Source organism: Lynx rufus, unplaced genomic scaffold (assembly GCF_022079265.1).
Source record: "Lynx rufus isolate CCGP_SWC_20201006 ecotype Redwood Valley unplaced genomic scaffold, mLynRuf1.p SCAF_21, whole genome shotgun sequence".
Lineage (NCBI taxonomy): Eukaryota > Metazoa > Chordata > Mammalia > Carnivora > Felidae > Lynx > Lynx rufus.
The window spans coordinates 22088321-22105195 of NW_025814836.1; the positions used below are offsets into that span (position 1 = coordinate 22088321).

Consider the following 16875-nt stretch of genomic DNA (forward strand, 5'->3'; position numbering starts at 1 on the left):
AGCTGATGGGACTAGAAATTGTTAAGTACAGATCTCTCCCGAACACGAGAATTTCCTAAATGGATACTGAGGCGTTCTCGTGACTTAGAATCCTTCACGCTGCCTTTGAAGGTTGAAGCCATTGAAGACAATCCTGAGTGACAGCAGGTCCCATTTATGTCACACTGATGAGTGCCGGGGCGCGCCGAGCACGTGTTCCTGACCGTCGCTGACGTCTGGAGGGAGGTGCTAGTGTCCTCCACGGGCTCGGGGTCGCACGGCTAGTAAGTGACGGAAGCAGCCTTCGGATCGTGTGGCTCTCAACCCCGGCTCAGCACTGCCTCTGTGGTCGTGCCCATCCTGTGTAGGATACGGTTCATCAGGGCCGCACGGGAGCAGGGAGACAGCTGCGTGTTTAAAAATTGCCCCGCCGCGGTGGCCGTGCTCATTACAGTTTGTGTTAATCGCTGTCACTTACAGGGCAGCTGCTGTGTGCCGGGCACTGTCCTAAGCCCTTGATGGGATGTATTAAATCAGCCGTCCCCCTTTTACAGAGGAGGAACCCAGCGAGGTTTCGTGACTCGCTCCAGATCACTGAGCTGCTCAGTGGGTGGTCCGGGTTTTCAACCCAGACCGTCTAGTCCGGAAGCTTATGTTTCTGAACAATGAGCCACATCGCCTGCCCGAGGGACAGACCGCCTCCTGCCGGTACGCTGGGGAGTGAGGAAAGGATTTCCGCTCACATACACTTTCGGTGGAAGGCAAAAGCATATCCAGGGGCTTCTCAGAGCCACAGCAAAGGGCCTGGAAGGTTTGGGCCCCCCTCTTTTGTTCATCCAGCATCTAGAGGCTTCCGAGGGGCCAGCGTCCCTGAGAACACAGGTGGTGGGCACGGCACCAGCCCTCGTGGAGCTCCCAGGCTGGTGAGGAACTGCTCACCATGAGGCGGGAAGAACACAGGGCCACGGTCTGTCCGAGCAGTGAACGTGGAAGGACAGGGACCAGATGTGGCTTTTCAATTTTCCTGTGAGTTGTGACATCAATCTCCCGCATCTAGCATATCACTTAGAGAGAGATGCTCAGGAAATGCCTGCGTAAGGACAGAGCCTGTGTTTCAGAGCCCAGCAGGTGGGGGTTTGAACGCCTGGTTCACAAAGGTTGTCAAGAAAGTTGGCATCAGTATAAAAGCGTGTAGCAAATACCAGTAAGTAAGTGGCAATGACTATTGTCTGTATGTTTCCCGTGAACCGACCTAGAGGAGAAAAGGCGGAAGTCTTAAATGAGCTCGCCTCTGCCTCAGCTTCGTGCCGTTGACCGCATGTCAGTTTTTGCATGTGAGACCAGTGTGACAAGCTATGCTCGTTGAGCAGAAGATTCTTTCTGTCTCGAGCCTGGTGCAAGTTCTGACTCCGCGTACAGAAACAGCCCGGCCCCGGTGGTGATCTCAAAGGATGCCGTTCTGCCTTTCTAACTGCACAACCTTCGGAGCTGGTGCCTTACCCGGTGTGGTGGCCCTGGGGTGGGGCCACCGCCTCCAGCTCAGCTCTTCTGGGTGCTGTGCATAGCCAGCTCTTAGAGTCACTGTAGGCAAAGTGTTTTTATTGTAGCTCGTGCTCTTCTCGCTCTATTTCAGCCTTTTAAAAGTTATTTTCATTCATTTTCTTTTATCTATTTAGAGAGGGAGAGTACGGCTTGGGGGGGAGGGGCAGAGCAAGAAGGAGAGAGAGAATCCCAAGCAGGCTCTGCTCTGTCGGCACACGGAGACCAAGGTGGAGCTTGATCTCATGAACCGCGATATCATGACCTGAGCCGAAATCAAGAGTCGGACCTTTAACTGAGCCACCCAGGCGCCCCAAATTATTTTCATTCTTAAAAAAAAAAAAAATTCCTCACCACCTGTTGCAGTCTAGTTCATACGTTTGTTAAGCTAGAAAATATTAAATTTCTTTTGTGATGAATTAAATGAATTGACATTAGCTGATCTGACCATAAATAAAATGTGAAAGTGTCAGGATGACAAGTGGGACCCACAAGAGTGCAATTTATCAGTCTTTTAAATTTCTTACTGAGCCGGATACTTCACGGGATCAGACCTAGGACACAGCCCTGGCATGTGGGTGAGATCGATAAATAACACTTGAAAATGCAAGAAGATATAGAAGTCTTAAAGATTTTTTCGAAGTGTATTTATTCTAAAGAGCCTAATCTTTAATTGAAACACTATAGCCGTGAACACGTTGGCTTACTCTTTATCGACTGTATTGATTTCCTAACCCAGACACTGTTTGGAATATAAGTATTTTTGTCGGTGATGATGCAGGAGACCCGTAAAAGAAGGAAGCGTTTTGCTGCATCTTTCTGTGTTTGGCTAAATGCCTTATCCCAATCGTCCAGGATTCATGGTCAGAGCAAAGGACAACTGGATCAAGTCCACCAGCCAAGGAATGAACTAAAAACCATAATTATCCAGTGTGGTTCTTGTGACCTCTGTTTCCCAGATTGCTCTTGAAGTTGAGCCAAGTGACAAAGGGACCATGACTTTGATCTTGATTATAAGAGAGAAATTTTAGGATTTTTAAAGTCACTTCTGCATCAGGGGAAAGGAATAAAAACAACCTGACTTTGGCCCCTGTGAGGTGACTGCATCCTTAGGATCAGGAACCTCCCGAGAACTTGTACCCACCCCTGACCAAACACAGAGCTGCCATTGTGGCACGGCAAATGGTCTCAAATGATTTAAATTGCCTTCCCTATGAGTTTAAACATGGAGGCAAGCCCTTCCCTTACTTCTTAACCCTTGAATTTCTGGCATCAGACATCAAGCGGAGAAGAGGTGTCTTCTGTTGCTTGGAGAAGGTGTTGTATAATGTCTTACTGAGTTTAATTAATACTGGGATTTCTTGGGTTGGTTTTTTTTTGTTGTTTTTTTTTTTAAACTATCTTTTGGAACCACAAGGTAAGGCCAGGAAACTTTGCCTTGCTTAGAAGGCAGCATTTCAACCTTAGAAGGCAGGGGAGGTCCTGTACCTAGGGTGACCATATGATTTAGCATCCCAACTTTTGAGAGTACAAGAAGACCTTAATGACTATGTCAGAACAAAAGACCAACTCCGGGACTCTCCCAGGCAAACTAGTATCTACGGCCACCCTGCTGTAGCATACTGTAGAGATCACCCAGGCTCCAAGCCATCTTGTCGTAAGGAGGTGCAGACGGTGATTTTTGTTTTGTTTGAGAGAGAGAGAGAGAGAGAGAGAGAGAGAATATCAAACAGCCTCCATGCTCAGCACACAGCCCAATGTGGGGCTTGATCCCATGACCCTGGGATCATGACCTGAGCCTAAATCAAGAGTCAGGTGCCCAACTGACTGAGCCACCCAGGTGCCCAGACAGTGATTTTTAAGGAACTTCCATTGTGTTTTTACTGCTCAATCTGTCTGAAGACCTTTGATTAGATCATGAGTGCAGATGTTTCCATAAGCTTCTCCTATGTACCATTTTGATTGATGGGGACTCAGTTTTGGATCACATTCATGATTCCAGATTGACCACCACGAGTTGTGTGGCCTCTGCAACCGTTGAGTGTTACCATGGCAGAAGGACACGGAAAGGTGGGAGGGAGGAGGAGGTGGGTGGAGGGAGAACGTGACAGAGAAGGTGGTGCATTTGCAGAGGCTCAAACATCTTGGAAAACCATCTGGCGAGATCATGTGCCGGGAGTCACCGCGCGTGGCGATGGGGCTGAGGGCCCAGAGTTCGGGAACGTGATGGGGGTAGAAAATACCCAGAGCAGAATTGTGGAGAAGCAGTGACGGGCTCTGTGCTTCTAGGATCAGATCTGGATACTTTGCTTTCAGACAGAAAGTGAAGACAGACAGACAGAAAAGATAGTTTTAGATACCACATACCTGCGGAAATAGAGCTAAAAGCACTCACTCGTGAAAATCTTTCAGGGAGAAGGACAAGGCCAGCTCCCATGCTATGCAGAGAGGGCTCTCACTCTAATTTCTGCAGATGTTTTCCTCCCGAGTGACTCCGCTTTGCAGTGGCTTTCACAACACTGAGAAATGACAGGGGCCGCTGGTCGCCCACCAGGAGTCACGTTGTTAGCCTGACCAGATCGTTCTCTTGGATTACACTTAGCGGGGAAGATATTTAGGTACTTCTTGCCCGTCCCCGCCACGGTCACGCTGGCCAGTAGTGTGTGCTCGAGTGCCACACGATTCAAACCTCCTCCTTACGGTGCTGTCATTTGTGGCACACCCACCACGTTCTGGGCCCAGGCCTGGCGTGGAGAATATACAGATGACGGTGACTCAGAGTCTCCATCCACCAGGAGCCCTGAGTCTCTGCATCCCTGTCTCTGAGCCAGCTTAGTCACACTGGTGCCGCTTGGGAAATGGCTCCCGTGAAAGTAGCTGCCGGGTGGCCTCAGCTTTGTCCTTCTCCAGGGGCGTGAGGCTGAAGAAAAGTCGTTCTTGTTCTCGGCAGGTTGCCTTTCCCAGATGGCTTGTGGTACTCCTCTTTCTAAGGCCAGGTTAGTGGCTCGTGTTTCGTCCTGTCTTTTAAAAGCTCAACGAGATTAGATACCTAAATCTTGTTACCAGTGCTAAATCCCACAAGGATTAAATACATAGAACCCCATTAAAATCCTCCTGGGATGAAAAAACAGATCCTGTAGCTCTTAGAACAGTCCGGGGAGTGGCTCCCAGTCCCTGAGGATGTTTGGGAACTGTCGTCAGGTGGAAATCCCAGGAGAACCCGGCGCCTCCCAGAAGGCAGAGCCTGGAGCTGGGCCGACACCGTGCCCTTGCCTGGGAGAGAAGGCAGCTTTTCACACAACATCCAAACAGCTTGTCCAGCATTAGGCAGGGCTGGCCCTTCATCCACATCAGATGTATTTGGATTTAATTAAATTGAGGCTCCCGAGGTGTCTCCACCATTAGCTGTAATTGCTTCTCGGTAGTGTAACAGATCTGAGTTTTGTAACCGCCGCAGTGACATCTGAACATCTGTTCTAGGTCTCAGGTAATTAGTCTCAACCTGAGTAAAGATAGACAGGCCTAGGGGGCAGCTGGCTGGCTCACTCAGAGGAGCATGTGACCCTAGATCTCGGGGTCGTTAGAGCCCCACCTTGGGTGCAGGATTACATAAATAAATAAAACTTTAAAAAATTAAAATCTTTGGGGCACCTGAGTGGCTCAGTCGGTTAAGGGTCCGACTTCGGCTCAGGTCACGATCTCGAGACGTTGCATTTTGAACAGTTCTGCAATGCTGCTGCTGCTGGCCCAGGGACAACACTTTGAGAACCACTGGGCTATCACTAGCGCTTAAATCTCACAGTGATTTAACCTCGATGCTGCTTTTCTGGTTCACTCTTTATAAGAAAGATTACCAGAAAGCACTTGATATGTGCTTTAAAGACTGGCGTTTGCCAGACCTAGAGGAGGTGCCTGGCTGTGTAGAGCAGAGACTCACCCCCTGTAGAAACCTGGCTTTGAGGAAATACGCAGAAAGCTGCTACCAGGCCGACAGCCCTGCTTCCAGAAGCTTCCAAAAGGCAGAGCAATGCCTCCACACGTGAAAGTTGCTTCCTGCAAGTGGAAGGGAAAGGAAAGTCTGAAAAGGAATGGCCCAGAGACAGAGCGAGAGTATGCTTCAAAATCTGCTTTTTCAGGGGCGCCTGGGTGGCTCAGTCAGTTAAGCGTCCGACTTCGCCTCAGGTCATGATCTCACAGTTCGTGAGTTCGAGCCCCACGTCGGGCTCTGTGCTGACAGCTCAGAGCCTGGAGCCTGCTTCACATTCTGTGTCTCCCTCTCTCTCTGCCCCTTCCCTGTTCATGCTGTGTCTCTGTCTCAAAATTGAATAAATACTAAAAAAAAAATTTTTTTTTAAATCTGCTTTTTCATATTTGTCTGAGCCACGGAGGTCCTTATCCCTTATATCAGTGGTTCTCAGCCCCGGCTGCACTTGGGAAGCACCTACAGATCTTGTGCGAGACCTCCCATGCCCGGGTCCCACCCCCAGATACTCTGATTTAATTAGTCTGGGGAGGACCCAAGCATTGGTGTTGTTTTACAAGATCCCTGGGTGATTCTTTTTAAAATTTTTTTTTTCAGCGTTTATTTATTTTTGGGACAGAGAGAGACAGAGCATGAACAGGGGAGGGGCAGAGAGAGAGGGAGACACAGAATCTGAAACAGGCTCCAGGCTCTGAGCCATCAGCCCAGAGCCCGACGCGGGGCTCGAACTCACGGACCGCGAGATCGTGACCTGGCTGAAGTCGGACGCTTAACCGACTGCGCCACCCAGGCGCCCCGATCCCTGGGTGATTCTAATGTGCCATCAGATCGACGCCATCACATCGAAGCTTTGGAGAAAATCTAGAAACCTAGATTGGCCTTTTCAAGTCTTAAGTTACAATTACTTGTTTAAAGTAATTTAGGGGCTCCTGGGTGGCGCAGTTGGTTAAGCGTCCGACTTCAGCCAGGTCACGATCTCGCGGTCTGTGAGTTCAAGCCCCGCGTCAGGCTCTGGGCTGATGGCTCAGAGCCTGGAGCCTGTTTCCGATTCTGTGTCTCCCTCTCTCTCTGCCCCTCCCCCGTTCGTGCTCTGTCTCTCTCTGTCCCAAAAATAAATAAACGTTGAAAAAAAAAAATTAAAAAAAAAGTAATTTAAAAAAAAAATTTTTTTTTAATGTTTATTCATTTTTGAGAGACACAGAGACAGCGTGTGAATGGGGGAAGGGCAGAGAGAGAGGGAGACACAGAATCCGAAGCAGGCCCCAGGCTCCGAGCTGTCAGCACAGAGCCTGACGCGGGGCTCGAACTCACAAACGGTGAGATCATGACCTGAGCCGAAGCTGGACGCTCAACCGACTGAGCCACCCAGGCGCCCCTTGTTTAAAGTAATTTAAACAATGGCTGAAATGGTTTGGGCAATGTTTACATGGGTGTAAGCATGTACAAATTCATTGTGCACTTTCCTGAGTATTATGTTATGCCTCATTAAATAAAAATAACAAAGAATAGGGCAGGGGCTCCTGGCTGACTCAGTCAGTGGAGCGTCTGACTCTTGATCTTGGGATGATGAGTGTGAGCCCCATGTTGGGTGCAGAGATTACTTAAAAAAAAATTAGGGTGGCTTTCTGTGTATTGTTAAACAGTGGTTTCCAAGACATATATATTGTTTAAAAAAAGAAACAGTACACAAGGTTACTAAATAATCTGTATGTTACCACTGATATTTTTTTTTAATGTTTATTTATTTTTGGGACAGAGAGAGACAGAGCATGAACGGGGGAGGGGCAGAGAGCGAGGGAGACACAGAATCTGAAACAGGCTCCAGGCTCTGAGCTGTCAGCACAGAGCCCGATGCGGGGCTCGAACTCACGGACCGTGAGATCATGACCTGAGCCGAAGTCGGCCGCTTAACCGACTGAGCCACCCAGGCGCCCCACCACTGATATTTTTAAAGAGAATATTAGAAGTTACCTGTGACCACATCTCTAACGCTATTTAAATTTTGTTCCAGGTGCATGTTTTACCTATTCCGAAAAAATTGTAATGCAGGTTCCTGGGCCTGGCCCTCATTTTACTGAGTCAGCTTCTCTGGGGGCGAAGCCCACGGATGCCCATTCCTAACGGCCTCTCTCTCCAGGCGATTCTATACACATCGTAGTTTGAGAACCCCTGCACGGGCTGTGCTGGACTGGCTTGGGCCGCATCCCTCCGTGAGAGGCGCTTGGCCCACGGCCTGCTGGTTAGGGAAGAAGCTGTTTAGCCCTCATTGGGGGTGTCAAAACCTCTGAGCTGGTGCCGAGGTCAACCGCTCGTGTTTCCATTATAAATTTTTTTTTAAGTTTATTTATTTATTCTGAGACAGAACACAAGCCAGCAGGGGCGGGGCAGAGAGGGAGAGAGAGAGTCCCAAGCAGGCTCCACACTGTCAGCACAGAGCCCAGTGTGGGGCTCGAAGTCACGAACTGTCAGATCATGACCTGAGCCGAAACCAAGAGTCAGATGCTTAAGCGACAGAGCCCCCCAGGCGCCCCGTGTTTCCGTGATCAACCCACGGTCTCCTCACGCCGTGTGTCGTGTGCACGCGTCTTGCCAACATCCCTCTTTCCCTGTTAGGTTTCATTTTAAGTCGGCTCCCCGAAGAGCCTGGGGCTGGGTCTTAGAAGGATGTGACAAACCCCTCCACCCACGTAGGGCACTACCCTCCTCCTCTTAGCAAAGCTGCTGAGGCAGAACACAGCTTCGCAGGCTTCCCCGTGGAGCCAGCTGAGACCATCCCTCCTGGGCAAACAAGGCCGCCTCCGTGCAGAGGTCTCCTCTGTGTCCTTCTGAATGCGTCCGTCTCCCTCGGCGCTCTGTCCTTATGCCACCAAAAACATTTTATCCTTATTCTATAGAGCATCCTGGCCGTCCCGCTGGACTGAATTTGTCTTTCCGTCCTTCCCCCAGGCTGACAAGAAGATCCTGTAATAACATACACTTGGTACTTTTCTTAACACCATGAGTCATTGTACACATGGGTATAGAGTCGTGTTTTGGAGCCTGAGAAGCTAATCCCAAAGGGTTTTGCTCTTGCTTTCATGTATGTCTGTGTGCGAACAAATGTGCTCACGCACGCCCTGAATACCTGTTTTATTTATGTATTTATTATTATTTATTTCTACTTTTGAGAGAGAGAGTACGAGTGGTGGAGGGGCAGAGGGAGAGGGAGAGAGAATCTTAAGCAGGTTCCATGCTGAGCACGGACCCCGACGCAGGGCTTGGTCCCCTGACCCTGGGATCAAGACCTGAGCTGAAATCAAGAGTTGGACGCCCAACCGACTGAGCCACCTAGGTGCCCCATGAATATCTGTTTTGATTTCCATGTGCATCTAGAAGGTTTTTCCACAACCCACCTTCAAAGAGCATTGCACGTCTGATACATCTGTCTATACCTCTCCTCATGGGCCCTACTAAGACCGCGTCTCCTCCCTACTGAGGAGCATCTGGAAACTTCTCTCCAGGTAGCCCAAGAGAATTGTCTGTCTGTATATCTGTCTCTCTCTCTCTCTCTCTCTGAACACACACACACACACACACACACACACACACCCCGCTCTCTCTGTTACTATCTTAGCACCCATTTAGTAACCCTCCAGCTCACGTTTTTTCCAGTCTTTGTTGCGCCTACAGTGATGGAGTGGCCTTCCCTCTCTGCCCACAGGCTGTACCTGGGAATTTGGAGCCATGGTAAACTACATCAAGAAGACCTATCCCCAGACCCAGCTGGTCGTCGTGGGCTTCAGCCTGGGCGGTAACATCGTGTGTAAATACCTGGGGGAGACTCAGGCCAACCAAGAGAAGGTCCTGTGCTGTGTCAGCGTGTGCCAGGGGTACAGCGCGCTGAGGTGAGTGGCCTCCCCGCCTGCTTCTGCCTGCCTCTCTCCCCCGTCGGGGTCTTTGGTTTGCGCTCCGCTCATTGAGGTGCCCCAGTCAGTGCTCCAGCGCTGGCCGGGGAAGACCAGAGGGACCGTGGAAGTGTCTGGGCCTTGGAGGCACCTTGGTTTGCTTCCACATCACACATGGGAGTTGTCTTACCAGACTCCTTAAGCCCGATCCGCAGCTGTACTCGGCAATCAGATCTGTAACTGAATAGGCCGCGGTTTCCCTGTGGAGTCTCTGCGAGGTGATTTTATCTGTTCGTGCTGCAGAAGTTTTGTAAGAACTGTGGGTTTACCAAAGAACACGAGACGGGTAACCCAGAATCTGGGAGCGGGGTCTTATGACCCCAGATCCTTCCTGCCTACAGAAGAGTTGAGTCTCGAAAGACATGGGGAAGGATCTGTAGAAACCGGTGAATCTGCGCCCTCACCTTCAAATACTAGTCTCCGTTCGGCATCCCAGACATCACCACAAGGGAGACGACCTGCTAGATAAAGGTTTATCTTACCCCTTAGTCTCCTGCCCACAGAGCCCCACAGGATGAGCCCTAGGAGCGCATTATCATCTGCTCTGACTCCCCCTCAAGATCAGTGCTGCCCCAGATCTCCCGAGAGCCAGCAGACACACACGCTCATTCATTCACGCACACTTCTCCAGACTCTTCAAATGCATTCACATTTTTCCCGTACTCACTCTACATGATAATGGCTTTTGTATAACGCATGGGTATGACCGATTATTAAAGATCTCTTGAGGAAATCCAGTATTGCACAAGAAAGTAAAAAAAGTCTCCGTCATTGATCCGACCTAATACCAAACAGTCCTTATAGTTAACAAATGATTCCTTCCTTTTGGCCTCCCGTTACCTCTCAAAATGCTGCTTAAACCTGTTTCGGCATTTGCTGATGGATAGAGGCTGTCTGTTGTTTCCAAAGATACATGTTAACTGGAATTTGAAGCCGGCACAGCCAAAGGGCAAATGCAAGCCTAGAATTCAGCCTCTGCCCATGAGGCGTAAAGCTGGCCAAAAAGGAGGATTTAAATGGGCCCGAAAGAAGACTTGAAAAACATCCCTGACGGAACCGTTCCTGAGTTCTAGGGCCGAGGCCTGGGTTCTAGTTTTCCTCGCCTGCACGGTGGGGAGACAATACTAATAAATTGTACCTACCTCGTAGTGCCGCTGTGAGGGTCAGAGGAGTGCACACGTGTGCAGGACAGGGACGTAGAGAGTCCGCCAGTGACCAATAATGACCATCGTTCATGGTGGGACAAGAAGGTAACGCTAGTGGGTCACAAAGACCAGTCTGGTGAACTGGTGACAGTTTCACTGCATTAAGAACCCCTCGGGGGACCATCTTAGAAATATATCCAGTTTCTTGGGTCCCAGCCCTGGAGATTTGGGCTCCAGAATCTGGGGCATGAGGCCAGGAATCTGCATTTGGACACATTCCACGAGTGACTTCTGATATTTAGCCACATTTAGCAGCCACTGGGCCTGGGGACCTCAGCGGCCCCTCCAGCTCTAGTATCATGGGCCGAAGTGATGATACTGGATACCCCTCATCCTCCTGCCAGGAATCCTCCCATTCACTGCCCTCTGTGCTCCAGAGAGCCAGCTGAAGGGACACGTCCCTTGATCTTGGCTAGAAATATCCAGTTCCCAATTCATAGCTGTTATGTAACCGGAGTTAACCAAGTCGCTGAGAGAGTAAGGTCCCTACCACAGGATTCAGGGGAACGGGTCCTGACACGAGGACCCTGCCTGCTCTCGCCTGACAGATGGTCCGGTTTTCAGCAAGCCTTCTATCACCTGTAAGATTGGAATCACCAGAGTCCCTTCCTAAACCCAGTGCTCTGAGCACGGACTTTGTGTCCAGAGAGCACAGCATTTGATAAGTGGGAGGATGTAGGACAAGTTTGTTTTCTTTTTTCTTTCTTTTTTTTTTTTTCACCAAGACACAAGATCTTAAACGACCGCAGCTTCTTTTCCTTTTGCTGCAGCAGCGCCATCTGCTGTTGGCAAGAGCATATGATCCGTGCGGTTGGTGAACTAAGGGGTTTGCCCTCACGCGAAGGGAGCTTAAAATCTGCTAAGTTTAGACTCTGTGAGGTGCCGTACATTTGGCAGACAGTCTACACCACCTTCCTTTGAGACCTCAGAGATCTTCACACTCATACTTACTCATTATCACATCAACCTCGTACAGTAAGGAGACCAAGAGGCAACTTCATCCTCGGGAGCACAGAGAACCCACACTAGGGCCACGATCCTGTGGCCCTACGTACACACTGGAAGTGGTGGCAGGTCAGGGGGGACCCCATCGCCCTGTGTGTGCGGGCGCCGCCCTGGGCTCGGGTGCCCTCAACGTTTTAATGAAATCTACTCCCCGAAGGACAGTGCCTTACTCAAAACCAGTGTCACCTTTTTTTCCTGCCAAGGCTTGAGGGCGATGAGCCTTTGCGGCACTGGGACGATGGCAGCCACGCTTCCTTTACGCCGAGGTGGAGCAGGGAGGGCCCGTCTGCCTCTGCCGGGGCCCCACGGGAGTCCGTGCTGCCGGTAAATCTCTCCTAGTTGAGCCTAGAGAACCGCTTGCCAGTGACCCGTCCCCTCCCGCCGGCTTCTCACCCCGGTAGCGCACCAGCCCCGTAGCCAGAGCCAACCCCAGGCCAGCAGCCGTGCCCGCTTGCCATAGTTCGCAAAGCCTAGCTGCCGCCAGAGAAGCTCATCTAGGATGTGCCGAACCACCCGAGAGCAGGATACAAGAACCCGAAATGCCTGCCGTCTCGTAGACTTCGCGTAGTTCCCTCAGCGCAAGCAGCTGCCAGCCAGTCCCGGAAACGTGTGCGGTCAGACTGAGTGCAACTCTGGTTGAATTAGTCGTTGGAAACGTTCCTGCAAAGACTCTTGATTCTAAGTTCGTGCAGTGAGTGGCGATCGGCCAGGAGTGGCGGGGCCAGAAGCTTACGTGCAGGTTAATTCGTTCCTTGATTCGTTTGGTTCCTTCGGCCAAGACACCCTTCTAGGTAACAGGGACGCAGCCGGGAGCAAGGCGGAAAAATTTCCTGCCCTCATGGAGCTTAAAGAAAAGGGAAGGAAAGCCTTTTTAGGGGGCTGGTTTCCGATCAAATCGTGTCTTCGTTCCTAAGGGAGCCCTCAACAATCTGGCATTGCAGAATCTGCCGGTAATAATATGATTCGAATCCAGGCGTGTCATTGCAGTTGAGGGATGAGAGACAGCCTGTGTCTGAGGACCTCACGGCAGTTCTCGACAGTAGAAGGATGTTTACAAAGCAGCAAACCAACCGATACGCGTCACTAATAGATTCCACACTAGGCATCTGGGTGCCCAGGAAGTCCCCAGTCAAGCGAGGAGGCCAGAGGGGAGGGCTCTTGGAAGGAGGTGAGGGTAGGCACAGGGTCCAGGTGGGGGGGGGGGGCCCTTAAAGGACAACAGACAAGTTCCCAGGTCTCCGTGTCGGTCGGCTCCTGGCTGGGGGAGCGTGTGAGCACCGCTGGGTCTCAGCACGGTGCTTTCCGCAAGCTTCCCTGCCGCAGAGAACACCAGACATCACTTTCCAGCCAAATGGCGTATATATTCTCTCGTTTGCTCTGCGTGGGCAAACCCCAGACTATGGCTGCGTCTATGACAAAAGCAAGGGCTGTCATTCATAAAGTCCCTCTATAGACTTGTCCCTTCATCGGATCTGTGTTTATAGTGCAAGAACTGTATGCCGGTTTTAACAATCAGTAATTTTGCATCAGGGCCAAGCATGGGGGGAGAATCTGCTAAGTTTAGACGAAGCTCTGTGGGCAGAACTCCAGCCTGGAAGAATGCTTGGCTTTTCCACCACTGGGGTGTGAAGCTGACCAGATGGCTTGCCCTTAGTGTCTTGGGGGTTTTTGTTTATTCTTTATTGCTAATTCTTTCCTCTCAGAAAAATGAGGGTGACAGACCCTTTCGCGTAGTAATCCTGTTCCTATAAAAGGACATCCTCAGGGCAAATAGTCTGATGAGGCAGAGAGGGGACTGGCAGTCCCTACCCTTGTCCGAGCTCCGTGCCCCACCCTACCCCAAAACCCCGCTGGCTGGAATGAAGGATTCTGGGCCCACGTCCCAGTGCAGAGCTGGTTTTCTTTCGCTTGCACTCTCAAGCTGAACTAGCTAGAGGTGATGACCTCTCCGCAGGTCAGCCCTGTCCCCCGAACCAGCTGCCAGCCAGAAGCCCTCTTGCCTGGGTCTCTCCGGACCAGATGCTCCACCGTCCTTCCTCCCAGAGGCCACACCGTTCAAGGCTGTTTGGTTTTGCCCCCAGGACAGTACGACTGTCTTGCAGGGCCAAGCTAGAGATAACCGGCACCTGTCCAGCAGGAGGAATAGTCATAAAATATCCACAAATCACAGTGGAAAACAAGGGAGATTTTACATTTAAAAATCAAGAAAATGTGTAACATAAAAGAACGTGTATATTTAAAGTAGTGAGGATACATCGGGTTCTGTGCTGACAGTGTGGAGCCTGCTTGGGATTCTCTCTCTCCAACTCTCTCTCTGCCCCTCCCCCTCTCCCTCTCTCTCCCTCTCACTGTGTGTCTCAAAAATAAATAAACATGAAAAAAGTAATGAGGAGCGCAACTATGTAAAAATAAGTAGAATGGTGGAAATGGGAAGTCCTAGTTTAACGGATATAAACTTCCAGATTCACAAGACGGACAAATTCTGGAGATTTATGACACATCACTGTGAATATGCTTAACGCTACTGGACTGTGTACTTAAAAATGGTTAAGGAGGTAAATTTTATGGTATGTGGTTTTTTTTTTACCACCATGATTAAATTTTTAAAAAGAAAAAAATAAAAGATTGTAGATGGGCAAAACTTGGAAGAGAAACTCCCCTCCCCAGAGAAAAACAGTTTTCTTACACTGGTGTGATAACATGCCAGGAGATGCTTAACATGGTTTGATTTTAAAGTTTCTTTAGCACATTACGTTCAAGGTATGTTGTAATATTGCCTACGTCCACGTCTTCATTTGTAGCACGCCTGCCTTGTTGTCCCTTTTTGGAATGTTAGGGTCACGCGTGCCCAGGTTCACAGAACCTGCGTCTCATTCACATCCTCCATGTTTTCTGGAAGACCACAGAAAAGATGTTTGGCCGCCCTCGCAGGGTCTCAGCACTCTGAGATATAATTTACTTGAGCCGGGAGACTTGAATTCCTTTGGGCGTTAGGTGCGTGCTTTCCCCCAGCTCATTCTCTTCCGACTTCAGTTCCTTTTAATCAGTGCTTAGTCCACTCGTTTTGCAAACTCTGAGTTGGGAGGTTGAGCTTTCTCTGAGCAGAGCCCCCCAGCAGCGTGAAGTGCCTGGCTCTGCTCCTCCCTGCCCCGGTGGATTGCCCTGAACGTGACTGTGGATGCCTGTTTCCTTTGGATCCTCTTCTGAGTGATCTAAAAATCCGTCTTCTTCCACAACCTTTTATTTTTATTTTTTTAATATTTTTTTAATGTTTGCTTATTTTTGAGAGACAGAGAGAGAATAGAGAACATGAGGGAGGGAAGGACAGAGAGAAAGGGAGACACAGAATCCAAAGCAGGCTCCAGGCTCTGAGCTGTCAGCCCAGAGCCGGACGCGGGGCTCAAACGCACAAACCACGAGATCATGACTTGAGCCGCCGTCGGATGCTTAACCGACTGAGCAGGCACCCCACCCACAACACCTTTTAAAACTCTCATAACTGTTCCGATAGAAACCGCTCACCAGCAGGTGGCTGGGAAACCAGTGCAGAAAATATCTTATTATTTAACATTACAGTGATCAGAAACAAAGGCATTTTAAAAGAACTTTGTTTGTTTTGATAAAAGGTAGGTGGACAGATGGATGGATAAAGTTCTTTCAAAATCCACACATGTCCCGGTGAAGCCTGCTGCTTTGGGAGGTACTCTGCTTCTCATTTGCAGTCTCGATGACAGAATAGCTTTGTGACTCTCGGGAGGCATCAGCCCCGGCAGAGTCATCCTGGTTCTTTCTGAAGTGGATGAAACCTGCCTTCCTGGAGGATTCAGAGCCTTCTCCTGACTGTTCATTATGACACATCTCTCTTGTGCCCTCGGTGGCCAGACTCTCCTGGTGGCTCAGCCCAGGGAGCCCATCCTGCTGTCCCCTCTCTCTCGTAGAGAACGTAGCCATCTAGAGACAAGCCAAGAACATGGAGGTTTGGAGGCGCCAGGGTGGCTCAGTCAGTTGAGCACCCAGCTCTTGGTTTCGGCTCAGGTCATGGTCTCATGGTTCATAGGTTCAAGCCCCGTGTCAGGCTCTGCACTGACAGCACAGAACCTGCTTGAGATTCTCTCTCTCCCTCTCTCCCTCTTAAAAATAACAAATATTTTTAAAAGAAGAACACAGAGGTTCTGCTGTTTGGACAAGTAAAGGGGTTCATTCATTGTCTGGAGAGCCGAAGTCCCCTGTCTTTGGTGCCCAATTTGTGGCTTGCTTCAAACAACGTCTGCCAGATGTCACCCAAATGTTCTGTTCATATTTTTCCACCTTGGACCTTGGGCTCAACCCAGGAATGTGTTTTCTTGCGGAGAGCACTCTTCTGCTTCTCTTGCTGGAAGTTTCCCTCAGAGCCACCCAGGGGCCTCCACAGGGTTCCTTCCAGTCCTGGTCCCATGTCAGCAAGTCCTGCTGATGCCCGTGAAACCTTGCTTGCTCTCCTCTGAGTTTCGTTCACCCTGTGTGTGTGGCCCGCCCGGGGGCCTGTCACTACCCAAGACCGCAACAGTCTGTCCTTCCCTGTCCTTCCCCATTTGCTGGCAGTCAGTCCGCCATGTTGTCAGGGTTTCAGCTGAGTGTTCTCTTCCCTCCTGATCCATTCGCCTTGGTTTCCAGGCAGACGTCTGTCCCGTCCTTAGGAGATACACGCCGCATCTTTCTCAGGAGCCTGCCCGCCCCCCAGGTCTCCTCAGCCAGGGCCAGAATCCAGACCCCTTACCACCACCAGCTGGCCAGCTCTCCACTCACCACATCGACCATTAACAGGAGCAGCGAAACACCACTAAAGTCCTCTGTCGGGCCTGTGATAAAGCTGTCTAGCTACCTCAGCCATAGAGCAATCAGTATGAAATGGATTCTCTCATTCAAGCCCCTGATCTGTCAGATGAGGCTTGGTGAGGTGAAGTGGTTTTGCAGAGTCTGGTGACCTATGTGGTGGGGTCGGATGGGCGGTATTCAGGTCCCTGCTCCGACTCTCACCAGCCGGGTGGCCTGGACGTCTCGTGAGACCTTCATGCCGCCGCCCGCCCCAAGGCCCCCGGCCCATCTGCCACACCACCTGCTCCTGCCTCCTGCCTCCTGCCTCCTCTCGCTGCAAAAACAGGGCAGCAAAATGGGAGTTCGGCCTCAATGGGAACTGCGCTGTGCTCCACACGACCCACCGGTCTCTTTGCCGTCCCTGAGA

The 16875-nt window shown here is 50.5% G+C and overlaps 1 protein-coding gene across 1 annotated transcript in view; it reads left to right on the plus strand.

The window, feature by feature from the left end:
• Positions 1 to 16875, plus strand: part of ABHD2 (abhydrolase domain containing 2, acylglycerol lipase) — a 107531-nt gene that overhangs the window by 72650 nt on the left and 18006 nt on the right. The window contains exon 6 of the mRNA XM_047086662.1: positions 9201 to 9384. Within this exon, the coding sequence (XP_046942618.1) occupies positions 9201 to 9384 (184 nt within the window). The remainder of the gene's footprint in view (positions 1 to 9200; positions 9385 to 16875) is intronic.